General features: G+C 41.8%; 1 protein-coding gene across 1 annotated transcript in view; it reads left to right on the top strand.

Moving 5' to 3' along the window:
- Positions 1-311: 311 nt before the first annotated feature.
- Positions 312-16686, top strand: part of LOC144603804 (uncharacterized) — a 31775-nt gene continuing 15400 nt past the window's right edge. The window contains exons 1-8 of the mRNA XM_078417512.1: positions 312-635; positions 4613-4775; positions 4994-5143; positions 6314-6474; positions 8337-8507; positions 9142-9283; positions 9370-9557; positions 10408-10549. Coding sequence (XP_078273638.1) covers positions 435-635; positions 4613-4775; positions 4994-5143; positions 6314-6474; positions 8337-8507; positions 9142-9283; positions 9370-9557; positions 10408-10549 — 1318 coding nt within the window. The 5' untranslated portion in view covers positions 312-434. The remainder of the gene's footprint in view (positions 636-4612; positions 4776-4993; positions 5144-6313; positions 6475-8336; positions 8508-9141; positions 9284-9369; positions 9558-10407; positions 10550-16686) is intronic.

Raw genomic sequence — 16686 nt, 5'->3', positions numbered from 1 at the left:
GATTGTCCTTAATGCTTCCCCCAAGAGCTGTATCCTGGCCCCTTTTTGCCCTTCTGATGAACTCCTCCAAGACTGCACTTGACCCCAGCTGCAGAAACCTGCCCCATGCATCTTTCTTGTTTTTGTCCAACGCCACAACTTCCCTGGTCAGCCAAGCTTCCTTACGTTTGCCTGCTTTGCCTTTCACTCAGACGGAGACGTGCACACCCTGAGACGCCACCAACGTTAGTTGCCCTGGCACCACTTTACTGAATCCGCAGCCAAGAGGCGGCTCCTGTCTGGTGGCCGCCCCCCCGCTGACACCTTTAACTGTCAGGTTTCAGGAGGAGGGTTTAAACAGACGCGAGTGGGGCTGAAGCTGAGAGAGACTGCGGCCCGGGACCCTGCTCTGGGGCGGTCGCTGGCAGGAGTGGGAAGTCAAGGGGAGCCCAGAGATGGCGTTGGGCAGCGCCTTCCCGCTGGACGCAGCCACTTTACTGATCCTCGGCGCCCTCTCCCTCTCGCTCCTCCTTTACTTTCGCCGCGGCTCGAAGTGCCCTGGAGCGCTCAACCTCCCCCCGGGACCCCCTCCTCTGCCCATCATCGGGCACCTGCACTTCCTGGATCTGAAGAAGCCCCACGAGAGTCTCATGGAGGTAAGAGGGAGCGGGAGGAGGCAGCAATGGGGGGTCGTTGTGTTCCCCACTTGCACCCAGCGCTTGGCAGAGGCATCGCTGTCTCTATGTCGCTGCCGCTCAGATTCACCGCCCCTGGAATCACAGCACTCCTGAGCTCAGCTACACAACTTCCAGCACTCACTCCTTGTAATCAGATGTTACCCGCTCTTGTCCGATATGGTGGAACAGCGGGGAGACAGCGCCAGAGACCCAGGTGCGATGGTTTGACCCAGTTTGCAAGTTCTCACTGCGACCCCGCTGTTCTCGCACGTCCCGCGTGTTTGCAGGTTCATTGACCTCTGTTTCTTTTTTTAAATTTTATTTTTTATTTAAATTTTAACAAAGCACATACATGTTACAACTCATTGTACCCAATGATACCTACATTAAAAAATTCAATTATACATGTATTGTTCTGTATTATCTCCCCACCCACAACCCCCTTCCCCACCACCCCCAGTTAGAAAAAAGGGAAAGAGAGGAAGAAAGAGAGAAAGAAAGAGAGAAAGAGAGAAAGAGAAAGAAAGAGAGAGAGAAAGAGAGGGTGAAAGAGAGAGAGAAAGAGAGAGAGAAAGAGAGAGAGAAAGAGAGAAAGAAAGAGAGAAAGAAAGAGAGAAAGAAAGAGAGAAAGAAAGAGAGAAAGAAAGAAAGAAAGAAAGAAAGAAAGAAAGAGAGAAAGAAAGAAAGAGAGAAAGAAAGAGAGAAAGAAAGAGAGAAAGAGAGAAAGAAAGAGAGAAAGAAAGAGAGAAAGAAAGAGAAAGAATGAAACCTGGAGTCAAGAAGGAAACACTTCCGGCTAATTTCTTATTAATTTCTTATTAAGGGTATCAAAACAATCCTGAATTTATATATTTGCAATTCTTAATCCTAGTTTTAAAATGAATGGGTTCCAAACTTTCAAAAAGAAATCATATCTATTTCTCAGATTATAAGTAGCTTTTTCTAATGGGATACAACTACACATTTCTGCGTACCATCTTTCAATTCTTATTTCATTGTGATCTTTCCAAGTGACCGCTACACATTTTTTTGCTATTGCTATTGCTATTTTGAGAAATCTTTCCTGATATTTATCTAAAATTAACCTTGGTAATATTCCTTTAGTATCTCCCAATAAATGCCCATGTGGAGTGTAAAAAAGTACCCACATCTTGGTTGCATCTAAAACAAATTTCAGATAAATTTGGTTTTAAATTGTTTAATTTTTTCGGAGTTAAATATAATTGATGTAAGAAATTATATTGTACTAAACTATATCTCACATTAATAGTATTTTTCATACTGTCTAAACACAATCTTTCCCAACTTGGTTCATCAATGCTAATATTCAGATCTGTTTCCCATCTTTGTCTTGATTTTTGAATTCCTATCTTCGGACTAGATTTTTGTAATAATTTATACATCAAAGATATAATTTTTTTTGTTCCCCTGCCCTGAATCAAGGATTCAATTCCTTTAATTTGAAATAGAAACATTGCAGGTTCATTGGCCTCTGTTTCTTGTAATTGTTCGTCGACATGGACTCGTTGGGCCGAAGGGCCTGTTTCCATGCTGTATCACTTCAATCACTCGTTTACAAAAAAACACAGCGCTGGAGTAACTCAGCGTGACAGGCAGCATCTCTGGAGAAAAATAATAGGTGAAGTTTTAGGTCGGAACCTTCATCTGTCTGAAGAAGGGTTCCGACTCGAAACGTCACCTATTCCTTTTCTCCAGCGACGCTGCCCGACCCGTTGAGTTACTCCAACATTTTGTGTCTATCTCCACACTCGCTCTTTGTTATCCCACTTTCTCAACCACAAACCAGAAAGACCTCGATCGGGTCGGCCCGCCACGGACCTTTCACCGTCCGGCGCGGCCTGAAATAGGCCGTTGACCTTTCACCGCCCAGCGGGGGCTTCAATATCGGGAGCCCCGACCGCCCCGACGTGGCAAATCCAACAGCCTGACCGCGGGAGAAGACGGCAGGGGAAGAGAAAAAGACATTCTGGCCTTCCATCACAGTGAGGAGGGACTGGAGGAGACTCACTGTGATGGATGTTTCTTTTTGTTTGGTGTTAGTTGTGATTGTATGTGTTATTGCATTTTTATTGATTAATCTTATTGGTCTTATTGTTCAACTGCGGGTAATGTTTCATTTTACTACACATTTATGTGTATGTAACAAATAAACGACTATTGACCTGGGTCCCAGCGGGTCGGGCAGCATCTCTGGAGAAGATAGACAGGGAACATTTCGAATCGGGACCCTCCTTCAGACTCTATCTTTTATGTAAACCAGCATCTGCAGTGCCTTGTTTCTTCAATGTCCTTCAGTTTCTACCGGCACCTATGATCACCTTAGCCACCCAGTCTGCAAGTATCAGTGTTTTTACAATTTACCAGAATGTCCCGGTGCACAGTGCCTCGACTATGTCTCTGTAACACTGCGCTATAACGCTGTAACACTATAGACTGCGGTATTGTACTCCGTACACACCCCGTGGTATTGTGTATGGCTTGATTGCACGCATGTATGAAGTGATATGTCTGGATAGCACGCAAACAAACTTTCCACAGAGTTGGCAATAATAAATAATAAGATTAATACAAAAAGTGAGAATTTCACAAGACTGGAGATGTGTCTCAGGGAAACGATTTCCAGGCTAGACTCTCAGAAATGACATGGAAATGCTGCTTATTGAATAAGCTTGACAATTTCCCTTTTAGTTTAAACTAGACCAAGTCTAACCCCCCCCCCTCCTCCCTCCCCCCCCCCCTCCTCCCTCTCCCCCTCCTCCCTCCCCCCCTTTCCCCACCCCTCCCTCCATAGGGGATAGATTTAAACTTTAAAATGTGAATAACTTTTAAAATATAACACCGATTTCGATTAAACTTCTTCCAGCAAGGTGGACCTAAAATTGTCGCGCTATCGTGTACCGTTTTGGCTGTAGTTCAGGAACAAACAAACAAACAAACGAGAGTTTTAGTGCATTGATATAGAGATGTATAGCACAGGAAGAGGTCCTTCAACCCACGATATCAGTGCTGAACACGATGCCGTTAACCAAACTCCACTGCCTACATGTAATGCATATCTATGTGCCTATCTGAAACGCCACTGTTGTATCTGTCTCCACCACCAACCCTGGCAGTGCGTCCATGCAGTCACCACTCTCTGTAAAATCACTTGGCCACACATCGCATTTGAACATGAACCCTCTGAACAAAGTTCTGTGTCATTATGTCTGGCACATTTAGAAATTGTGCTTTGTTCCTGCAAGTCCAGGCATTAATAAGGATCAAAAAACAAAATTGCTACGAATCCAATCACTGGGGAACACCAGAATTTGCCTTCCTCCAGTCTGACGAACAACCGCTGACCAAAAACTAACACCCCCACACCTCCCCCCCCCTCCGCATTTATCTATTCTACTGTCAACCATAATCGATTTGCACCACGTGATTCAATGTTGCTGATAAGCCAGTCACGTGTCACATTGTCAAAGGTTTTCTGGGAATTCACGTACACCACTTGCACTGCATTAGCGTCATCAACTCTTATGTTAAGTTTATTTCAGAAATACAGCGTGGAAATAGGCCCTTCGGCCCACCGAGCCTGCGCTGACCATCAATCACCCGTACACTAGTCCTGTGCTACACACTAAGGGCAATTTGCAGAAGCCAATTAACCTACAAACTCGCATGTCTTTGGAATATGGGTGGAGACCGGAGCGCCTGGAGGAAACCAAGCGGTCACGGGGCGAACGTGCAAACTCTGTACAGATAGCACCCGTGGTCAGGATCGAACCCAGGTCTCCGGGGCTGTAAGGCAGCAACTCCACCCTCATTCCTCATTGGAGGTTAATGAGGAATAGGCGATATATCAAAGGGTTGGCCTCATCCAATGAATTAGTACATTTAAAGAATAAAGAAAGTTATTAATTGTTCATGGGATCTTGTTCCTCCTGTTTAAGCTGTCTGAGAAGTACGGCCCAATCTTCAGCATCAAGCTTGGAACCATGAAGGCTGTGGTCTTGACTGGATACGAGACCGTGAAGGATGCTCTCATCAACCATCCCGATGTGTTTGGAGGCAGAGCTCACATCCCAATATTTGAAGAAGTGGCCAAGGGTCATGGTAACTATCATCTGCATTGTTGTTGAACTTTTAACAATTAGTTTCATCCTCATTTGGTTCAGTTAACTGGAGTCTATGGTCTGCACGACGTTAAAACAATTCTTTCCTTCTTGGTCCACTGTTTTCTATTAACATTTTGTCATTTAAAAGAGAGGCTCACTTTTACCTTGGTTGCAAGTTGCTTTGACAAGATGTCACACTGATGGATTTAATTGCAGGCATCATCTTTGGTCATGGGGACTCTTGGAAGCAGATGCGAAGGTTCACTGTATCCACTCTGCGCGACTTTGGAATGGGCAGGAAAACTATCGAAGATAAAATCACTGAAGAAACCCATTTCCTCATTAAAATGTTTGAATCCCACAAAGGTGAATCTAAATCAGGAGGCAGACTGATCAACTCTCCTCTGCCTACTTCTAATAATTTATAATTTAAGGTTCATAAAGAATCCAAGAAATACCTATTGAAGAAAATGACTGTTCAATTCATCACTTTGTGTTAGTTCTGCCCCTAGTTAATCCTGCTCACTGGTACACTCTCCAAAGATGCTACCTGACCTGTTGAGTGTTTCCAGAATTTTTCTTGTTTTCGCTTCAGCTTTTCAGCTCTTTTTCCCGCCTCGCAAGTGAATTTAAAGACTCCACTTTAGCATGTATTAAATGGATTGATTTCCATTCAGATATGTGGACATCAATGGCAATGTCCACTTGTTATTGCTCCTCAACTGAGGAAACAGTTAAGTGTCAACTACATTCAAGTATGTGGAGTTGTACATCAACTGGACAGGGAAAATATGGCAAATTTTGTCTGTGATGGTCATCAATGAACTAGAAGATAGACACAAAATGCTGGAGTAACTCAGCGGGACAGGCAGCTTCTCTGGAGAGAAGGAATGGGTGACATTTAGGGTTGAGAACCTTCTTCAGACTGAGATTCGGGGGGAAAGGGAAGCAAGATAAATAGATGGTGATGTAGAGAGATATGGAACAAATGAATGATAAAATAAACAGGCCATTGTTAACTGCTGGGTGAAAACGCAAAGGTCGTGTGACTTGGGTGGGGGAGGGATGGAGAGAGTGAATGCTGGGGTTATTTCAAGTTAGAGTATTCATTATTCATACCACTGGCTTGTAAGCGGAATATGAGATGCTGTTCCTCTAATTTGCATTTAGCCTCAGATCTAGATGAATTGTTTTAACAACAATCTCATAAATTCATCATCCTCATTACTGATTCCAGTAATCTGTTTCAGATTTATTAACTAATTGAATTTCTATTCTCCTGTGGGATTTGAACTCATTTCTCTGGCACAGACCTCCATGCCTCCAAATACTTCCCTGGTAACATAACCACCAGGGTTCTGCACTCTTGATATGTCTCTTAGCCCTTGAAGAATTACTGCATTAAAAGCAACATTTAAAACTTGCCACTGAAGTCAAGTGTCAGACATCAGTAAAAAGAGACTGATCAGGATGCCTTATAAATGTGAATTGGTTAACACTGTTTGACACTAACGTGAATGATGTGTATTTCTTCAGGCCAAGAATTTAATCCAACCTTCAAGTTGAACGCTGCAGTGGCCAATATAATCTGCTCGATAGTTTTTGGTGATAGATTTGATTACGACGATGAAAGGTTCAACATTTTAGTCAAAGGAATTAATGAAAACATACAACTTGCCGGTTCTCCTACGATACAGGTAAATCTTATCTTTCACTGAGATTGCAGATATTTTCCAATAAATGCTCATTTGCAAGAGGCCCCAGAAGAGTCAAAAAGCACAAAAACAAGCTCTTTGGCAAAACTGACCTAGATGCCCATCGAAGCAAGTCCCATTTGTCCGCATTGGACTCTTATCACTCTAAACCTTCCCTATTTCCAAACCTGTACGAATACGTTTTACTTATTGTTAAAGTACCTGCGCCAACTACATCCTCCAGAAGCTTGTTCTATAGACGTACCATAATCTGTGTCAAAATGTTACCCCATAGGTGGCAAATACAGACGCGCCCTGACTCCACCTTGGAGATCACCCCTCATGGTCTCCGCATCGCAGCTCCCACCTGGTCTCTGCGTCTAAGCCCCTCATGATTTTAAACAACTCTGTAAGATCACCTCTCAATCTTCAATGCTCCAAGGAATATTTTTTCCAAGAGCATTTATTTCAAGAGGGCTAGAATACAAAAAGAGGGATGTAGACTTGATGGGCCCAATGGCCTAAATCTGCTCCTATTACTTATGATTTATGATCTTATGAATAATGTCCTAGCCTGCATAACCACTCCATTTAACACAGTCCCTTGTGTTCTGGTGACATCCTCGTAACTCTTCTGCAAAGTTTACAGATTAAAGGCATCTTTCTAATCGCATGGTCACCAAAACTGAACACAATTCTCCACTATTGGCCTCACCAATATCTTGCATAATCTCTATACTCAATGCCCTTACTGATGAAGAGACGACATTCCAATAGCCTTATTCACCACCCTGTCTACCTGTTTTGCCAGTATCGGGAACTATGTACTGGTACCCCTTGGTCCCTCCATTCTGCAACACTCCCCAGGGCCCTTGCATTCTTTGTGAAAATACTACCCTGGTATGACATCCGACAATGCAATAACGAGCACTTATCTGAATTGAACTCCACTTACCTGCTGATCAAGTTCCTGCTGTAATTGTTGATAACCTTCTATACCACCTCTTCCAGTGCCATCTGCAAATTTACTAAATGTACCTTATAGCTTCTCATCCAAATCATTGATGTAGATGACAATCAACAGTGGGCCCAGCACCTACTCTTTGGGCACACCGCTAGTCACAGCTTTCCAGTCCGATAAACATCCTTCCATCATTGATTTAATTGGGGTCTCAAAGTATCTGTCCCTCAATACACAAAAAAAAAGCTGCTTGTCCGACTGACTCACCAACTTGTTTGTCACATGTTGTCTGAAGTGCAGCTGATAAACATTCACTGTGACCTGACCTTGTGGTTTGACAGAGGGAGATGGTTGGGTGGACTTGTCGCTTGGGACTCAATGGGACGTGGGCTTTCAGATATTATATTCCTGATAAGGACAACAAGGACAATAAAAAACAAATACCAGATATATAATTAGTCTTAGCACTTGGGGCACATGGTGGCACAGTGGTAGAGTTGCTACCTTCCAGCGCTTGCAGCGCTAGAGACCCGGGTTCGATCCCGACCACGGGTGTTGTTTGTATGGAGTTTGACCGCATGGGTTTTCTCTGAAATCTTTGGTTTCTTCCCACACTCCAAATACGTACAGGTTTGTAGGTTAATTGGCTTGGGTTTGTATACTTGGTATACAGTAAGTGTAAATTGCCCCTAGTGTGTAGGATAGTGTTAATGTTTGGGGTTCGCTGTTCAGTGTGGACCCAAAGAGCCTGTTTCCACACTGTATCTCAAACTAAACTTAACAAGCACACTCAATGTTTGAACAATTCCTAAATTTTAAAGATTTTATACCTTTACTACCAGATTTCAAGTATTGGCTACCAATTGTTTGCTTTGATGTTAATACTCGTGATTTTATTTTATAGATTTACAATGCATTTCCTATCCTAAGATTTCTTGGCTCACGCAACAAATTGCTGCAAAATAATAGTTCAAATTGTGGAATCATCAAGAACCTTATAAATGAAAATGATCAGAAACTAGATGCAAACAACCCAAGGGGCTTCATTGATACGTACTTGTTAAAACAGCACCAGGTATGGACTCCACACCTCCCCTTTAGGAAGAGGTAGATTTTGTATAATGGGTTTGCTTCAAAGGAGCTGGAGCTATTCAACTGAGCTCGAACATTATTGATTTGGTGTCAATTGTAGCTTTTAGTGAACCTGGTGGTGACAGGATAGGTCAGTACAGTGACATTACCGGTAGAGCCGCTGCCTCACAACGCTGGAGACTCGGGTTCGATCCTGACCTCAGGTGCAGTCTGTGTGGAATTTACATGTTCTCCCTGAAACCACATTGGTTTACTCTGCATGCCCCACTTTCCTCCCATGATCACATTGAATGGTGGTGCTGGCTCGAAGGGCCGAATGGCCTACACCTGCACCTATTGTCTGTCTGTGTGATATTTGCAGGTTCTCATGAGACCACGTTGGTTTACTCTGCATAACCCACTTTCCCCCCACTACCCAAAGACACCTGGGTTTGTGGGCTATTTGCCTTCTGTAAATTGCTCCTGGTGTAGGGAGTGGATGCCAACGTGGGATAACATAGAACTGGTGTAAACGGGTGAATGATGGTCAGCGTGGACTCAGTGGGCCGAAGGGCCTCTGGTGTGTACTCCTGGTACCAAAGTAATTCCTGGGTCTTTGCTCTGTTAATCTAATGCAGGAGTCAGGTAATCCAAACACATATTTCCATGAAAAGAATCTGCTCCACACGACAGCCAACCTGTTTGGTGCTGGGATGGAGACGACTTCCACCACACTTCGTTGGGCCATGCTGCTGATGATGAAGTACCCCCACGTACAGGGTGAGGAGCGGTCTGATTGATTACTGTGTGTGAATCCCAGCTCTAGCCCTGTCGCCCAGTGCTTTAATGATGCCCTTGGTTTCCAGAGAAAGTTCACGAGGAAATCACCAGTATCATTGGGTCAGAACGGTCGCCCAGAGCTGAAGACCGGACGAGTTTGCCCTACACCAACGCGGTGATCCATGAAGTCCAGAGATTTGGCAACATTGTCCCAATGAACATCATGCATTCAACAACAGCGGACGTAAACTTTCGAGGATATTTCATCCCAAAGGTAGATGAAGGAAGTGGGTGGCTCATTGGCTCCTGATATTGTGATATTTACTCCAGGGAGGGAGTAAGTGGATTGTTGATATCTTAGGCTCATAAATTTATTTGTGTAATTTTATATAACATCATCTCTGGTGTATCGACTGCTTTTGAAAGAGAGTTGATGGAGTGAGAGGATAGACAACTTGTACACTGGTGAAACCTTTATAGCAGAGTTCATCTGAAAACATTCAGCTTGGTAGGACATTTATCTCTCTTAAAATGCCAATTGTTGTCTGCATGCTCCTGTCTTGTTTATTTACTGAATTTTCCTTGAAGTAATAACGTGTTAAAACATAAGATCACATTATTACTGCAATGAAGAGGATGTTTTACTAGTCAAAATTATTGTTGGTGCAGACATATATATACCTGGTGTGGACATCTCCACACAATATTCGTTGACTCCTCGCTGTTTCCTTAGGTCAGGGCCATCTAGAGATGGGTAATACCACCATACCTATAAATAGAAAAAAAAAGTAGTTAAAAATCCCAGGGTCTCTCTCTGGAACTTTACCTGCCAAAATTCTATCACTGCGCCCATGAATGAGATATTGGGGCAAGTTTGATAAAAGACGGTGGTCTTAAGAAAGATCCTTAAGGGGAGTGAGAGGTTGAGAGACCGGGAAGATTCGAGAAATAATTCCAGAGGTTAATGTCACTGAGGGTGAAGAGGTTGGCAGAGTGATGGAAATTGAAGGTGTGGAAGAGGTAGAAGAGTGGAAATGCTGCCAAGATTGATCATTCTTGTGCACGTATTTTCAGCAATGCTTTACAAACAGAATACCAACAGCGATTATAAATTATATTTTCAGGACACTCCCGTGATCCCCTTGCTGACCTCGGTGCTTTTCGATAAAACTCAGTGGGAAAACCCAAGAGACTTTAACCCTTCCAACTTTCTGGATGCTGACGGGAAGTTTGTGAAGAGAGATGCTTTTGCTCCATTCTCCATGGGTAAGGCGTTTCTCCATGTTTGCACTCTACGCTGGAAGATTTTACATACTTTTGGACTTTACACTTTTTATTCTTTACTGTACCCTTTATCCTTTATCTGAACGGTTTGATTATATTCATGTATAGTCTTACCTTTGACTGGATAGCAAGCAAACAAAAGCTTTTCACTGTACCTCGGTACATATCACAATGAAAATCTAAACTAAATTTCCCCCGGCCCTAAGCTTAACTGATGGACAGAAATGCAATATTTATGGCAAGTCATTTGCCTGAGTAAAATAAAGATCGGAGGATGATGGAAATAGAGTCATAGAATCATACAACATGGAAACAGGCCCAGGAAACAGCCCAACCTGTCCATGCCAACCCAGATGCCGCATCTAGTCCCATTTGCACACATTTGGCCCATATCCCACAAAACATTTCCTATCCATGTATATTTAAATGTCTTTTAAACGTTGTTGTAGTTCCTGCCTCAACTACCTTTTCTGGCAGCTCGTTCCATCTACCCAGCACCCTTTATGTTAAAAAGGTGCAGCTGAGATTCTTATTGTCTCTTTTTTTTTTTTTTTTTTTTTACTTTCTTTTTTATTTTTATTATTTTTTTTTACATACATACAAACACAAACTAAACAAACATAGGAGATGCATATTGATTGTAAATACCCTTACTTTAAGTTCCCAAAAACGGAAGAGACTCGAGTCCCGGCATTGCCTGAATTAATAATGACCATCTTTTATCAAACATGTCTGTTGTCAACTGTAACCTTGCTGTGATTTTTTCCATTATATACACATTTTTTACCCTATCTCTCCATTGCATTATGCTTGGAGGCTGTGGTTTCAACCAAGAGGTTGTTATCGTCTTCTTTGCTATCAGCAGCAGGATTGTCAGTAAATGTTTCGAACTCTTATCTGTCATACTGTCAGGAATTATACCCAAAATGTAAAGTGCTGGTTCCAGAGGGACGTTAATGCCCATAATCTGTTTAATTTCCTTTTGAATATTCTTCCAGAAATCCTGTATTTTTGGGCAATCCCAGAATATATGAGTGGAGTCCCCAACTTCTCCACACTCCCTCCAACATAAATCAGTTGTATTACTATATTTCGATGTAATGAATGGAGTATAAAAGTAACGCATTTTAACTTTCCAGTCAAATTCCCTCCATGTTGGGCTCTTAGTTAGTTTATGTCCCTCTTTAAATGATTCCTCCCACCCTTCTTCTGATATTATGATATTCGCTTCCAGTTCCCATTTTTCTTTGATATGTAAGTTGTTCTCATTGGATTCATGTTGTAGTGCTTCATAAATTTTTGATATAATCCCTTTTTTTGACTTGTCTTCCGAGAACCCCCACAACACTTCCTCTAATTTAGATGGAGTCTTGCAGATGTTCTCCCATTCCTGATGTTTCTGTAGGTAATCTCTTAGCTGTAAGAATTTGTAAAAGTCATGAGCAGGTAAATTGAATTCTTTTTGAAGTTGTGTGAATATTTTCATTGTTTGTCCCTGAAACATTTGATCTATGTATATTAGCCCTTTGTCAGCCCATCTGTCAAATCCTGAGTCCATGGTAGATGGTACAAAGTCTGGGTTTTTTGCTATTCTAGTAGCCCTGCTTACAGAATTTGACAGCTTCAGCTTCTTTCTTACTGCTGACCAGATTTTCATTGTTACCCTAATCCACTCGTTGCCCATCCTGAGCCTCTTCCGGGCCTTCTCGTTTAAAAATGGGAGTGATTCTAAAGGCAAATTTTTACAAGCGTTTTGCTCCATCTCCACCCACATTGAATCTTTCTCTTTAGTGGTCCACATGATTAAGGCTCTGAGTTGCGTTGCCCAATAATAATTTCTTAAATTAGGCAAGTTCAACCCTCCCTTTTCTTTTTTGCTGAGAAGCGTCTTGTATTTAATTCTTGCTTTTTTACTTTGCCATAAGAATTTCGATATAATTTTATCCAGTTTTTTTAGAAAAGCTCCCGAGATCATAATAGGCAACGATTGGAACAAAAACAACAGTCTTGGCAATATATTCATTCTGACTGTTTCTACTCTTCCCACCAGAGTCAACGGTAAGATCTCCCATCCAGCCAAATCATCCTTTATCTCAGATATCAGTTTCCCATAATTAGCTTCAAATAGCTGTGCTGTATTCGAAGTGATAATTATACCAAGGTATCTAAACCCTTTTTTGGTCCATTTAAAATGAACTTTTTCTTTAAGTTCCACTGGACAATCTCCTGAGAGCATCATTGCTATTGATTTGGCTTCATTTGTCAAATATCCTGATATTTCACCATATTCTTTTAGGTTATCTAGTAGAGCTGGTATAGACGTGGAGGGCTCCACTATGTATGTTAATAAATCGTCCGCAAATAATGACGTCTTGTGTTCTATGCCCCCTTCATCTTTTATTCCTTTAATGTTTTTATTTTGTCTTATTGACTCTGCTAACGGTTCAATACTTGCAGCAAACAGTAGCGGGCTCAGGCAATCTCCTTGCCTGACTCCTCTTTTGAGGTAGAAGAAGTCTGAGCAGCAGCCATTAATTCTGATCCGTGATTTGGGATTTTTATAAACAATTCTTACCCAGTCTATAAACGTTGAGTGAAACCCAAAAACCTTCAATGTTTGATATAAAAAGTTCCATTTCACGCGGTCAAACGCTTTTTGTGCATCTAGGCTAAGCAGCATGGTAGGTCTGGGATTATTTTTAGCACATGATATAAGATTTAGTGTTCTCCTGATATTGTTAGCCCCCTGTCTCCCCGGGATAAACCCCGTTTGATCTGGCTTGATTAATTTAGTTATATGTTGTTGCATTCTCTGTGCTAGTATGCTTGTTAATATTTTTAAATCATTACAGAGCAAGCTGACCGGTCTATATCCCTCACATGAAGTCGGATCTTTGCCCTCCTTATGTAGTACGGAAATTATGGCTTCTGACCAAGTATCTGGGCGGTTTCCTGTTGACAGCGCATAATTAAAAACTTTACATAATTCTGGTGTTATGTCTTCTGCAAAACATTTATAATACTCCCCTGAGAAGCCATCTGTACCTGGGGATTTGTTACTTTTAAGGGTTTTTATAGTATCGGCTATTTCTTGTGACGAAATTGGTTTTATCATTTCAGATGCTTCTTCTACCTTTAATGCTGGTAAATGTAGTTTTTTGAAAAATTCTTGTGTTTTGGTCTCAGTGAGATTAGATTCTGAGTCACTGTATAAGTTTTTATAATATTCTGCAAAGGCCTTTGCTATCTCTTTTGGCTTAGCCATAATAAAATTGGAAGTGGGATGTCTTATTTTTGTAACTATTCTATTTGTTTGAGCTTTTCGCAGTTGGAATGCCAGTAACCGGCTTGCTCTGTTACCCATCTCATAATATCTTTGATTTATAAAACGAAGAGCTCCTTCTGCTTTATATGTTAAAAGTTCGTCTAACTCTTGTCTCATTTTTTTAAATTCGACGAGAATAGAGTTGTTTCTTGTTCTTTTATGTTCTAACTCCAACTCTCTGATTTTACTTTCTAGCTTTCCTTGCCTTTCCATTCGAGTTTTTTTCAATCTGGAAGTTATCTCTATTATTTTCCCTCTCATGACTGCTTTTCCTCCCTCCCATAATGTCGATGGTGAGACCTCGCCATTGTCATTTATTTGAAAATATTCCTTTAAGTTTAGTTTTAGTTCTTTGACAACCTTTTCATCTGATAGGATTGACACATTAAGTCTCCAGTACTTAAAGAAGGATTCCCTGCCCAGCTCAATGGATAGTATGACAGGGGCGTGGTCACTTATAGTTATGGATTCTATACTGCAGTCCCTGACTGTATGTATCTGTTGTTTTGACACACAAAAAAAGTCTATTCTCGAATAACTCCCATGTGGGTTAGAATAAAAGGTAAAATCTCTTCCTTTAGGATTATTATGTCTCCATGGATCAACCAGACCTAATTCTTTTATAACATTATTTAGGACTCTGGATTTTTTTGTTTTTGGTCCCCTCTCAGATGGCAACCTGTCTAAGTTACCATTCTGTATGGTATTAAAATCCCCTCCCAAAATTATCATCCCTCGTCCGTTACTGGTAAGTATATTGGCTATGTTTTTAAAGAATGTTTCATTTTCTTCATTTGGGGCATAGATGTTTAATATTGAAATACTCATATCTCCTATTGTGCCAACCACCATGATATATCTTCCCATATCACCTTTAATCACTTTCTCTACAGAAAATGGTAGGGATTTATTAATTAGTATGGCCACCCCCCTTTTCTTGCCATATGAAGCATGGAATACTTGGTTTACCCATTCCCTTTTCAGTTTTTTATGTTCATTTTCACTCAAGTGAGTTTCTTGGATTAGTGCAATGGCACATTGTAGTTTCTTCAACTGACTCAATATTTTCTTTCTCTTAATAGGGTGATTTAGACCGTGCACATTATAAGAAACAAGGTTCAACTTATTCATGACATTTTAAGATGTAGGCCATAAACTCGGTTCCTCCTATAAATCAAAACAACTGTGCAAAACGATACACAGCGAACAAACAAACAAACAATACACATCTCCCTCTGAACTACTATACAAAAATAACATGTGACTCCCAAAAGTCCCGTCATCAGAGAGTGTGGCAATCTCTCTGGGGAAATAGCACAATGTGCACCTGCAACTTCTCAGAATTAAGTTGCTCCTTGCTCAAATTGAGATCCAGCTTTGCTCCTTCAACCAATTTTGACATTATTCAGTATAAGTGTTACTTAAATCCCATAACTAGCTCCTTTTCAATTCTTTGAACATTAAACATAAATTCAGATTGTCCGCCTTATATATACTTCCGGATTGTCATTTATTTTTTTACCCTTAGTTTCCAGGCTGTTTTTTTTTATTTTTTTAGTCCTTACCACTGTGAACCTCAGAGTTCACAGACCGAGGGCTTGTATGTCCGCCTCTGTGATGGGTGGCTGTCTCCTCTTTCCCTTCTGTCCTGTCCCCGTGGTCCAGCTGCCCTCCATCCTCACTCTCTGTAGTTTCTCCCACTCGTCCTCCTCCACATGGATCCCCATGTCCTTCAGGATGGGGGCAGCCTCCATCAGTGTATTGAATGTCTTCGTCTCTGTTCCCAGAAACACCTTCAGTCTTGCAGGATATGGGGACTGTGCCTTTATGTTTTTCTCCTTCAACTTTTTTATTACATCCCGCACTTGTTTCCTCTTCTTCTGTATCTCGGTAGTGTAGTCATGGTTGAAGTAAATGGTCCGTTCCTCATATGTTATTTTTTGTTTCCATGCTTGTTGTATGATGCGGTCTTTCACCTGGTGGTCAATGAAGCGGGCGATGATGGCTCGCGGGGGAGCCGCACTCTCTTTCGGTTTGGTAGTCAGCGAGCGGTGCGCTCTTTCGATGCGGATATCGACGGCCGCCGAGATTTGTAATGTTGTTCGGATGAAATCAGTCACAAATCCTATGGTGTCGCCTTTCTCAGCGCCCTCCGGGATCCCATGTATCCTTATGTTATTACGTCTCGCTCTTGCTTCCAAGTCGTCACATTTTGCGGCTAACGCCGCCTCTCTTTGAAGAAGAAAGGCGACTGATCTTTCCAGCCGCGCTGCCCTGTCTTCCGTCTCCCCCAACCTTTCTTCTATGTTCACTGTTCGTCGCTCCAGTGAAACGGTTCTCTCCAAAAGCTCCTTTAAATTAGTTTCTAGTCTCACCAGAGCTTTTTTATTGTCATTTACCGCTTCTGTGTGCTCTTGTCTTAACTTGCGTAGCTCCGCCAATATTACGGAGTCTTGTTCCCCCCAGCTGGTTCCCTTATCTGGCGTGGCTCTCTTTGCCGAGTCCGTAGCTTTAGTATCCGCATTATCCTTTTTGTTTAACCTTGTCTCCATATTTTTATTTATCGTTAACTTTCGTTGTCGAGATAACTTGCGATTGGCCCGCTTCCTGTTGTTACTAATGTTTAAAAGAGCTAGTTTTAATTGGTTTCTTTGAGAGCTAACTTTTTAGATTGTCTAGTCCAACATGGCGCCACCGGAAGTCTCTTATTGTCTCTTAACCTAAAACATGGGAAATTGGTGGGTCAGGCAGCATTTGTGGATAGAATGGACAGCTGACATTTCAGGTAGGGACC

This window comes from Rhinoraja longicauda, chromosome 21, assembly GCF_053455715.1.
Source record: "Rhinoraja longicauda isolate Sanriku21f chromosome 21, sRhiLon1.1, whole genome shotgun sequence".
Classification (NCBI taxonomy): domain Eukaryota; kingdom Metazoa; phylum Chordata; class Chondrichthyes; order Rajiformes; family Arhynchobatidae; genus Rhinoraja; species Rhinoraja longicauda.
Note: the sequence above shows the minus strand (reverse complement) of the source record. Positions and strands in the feature narration are given on the sequence as shown.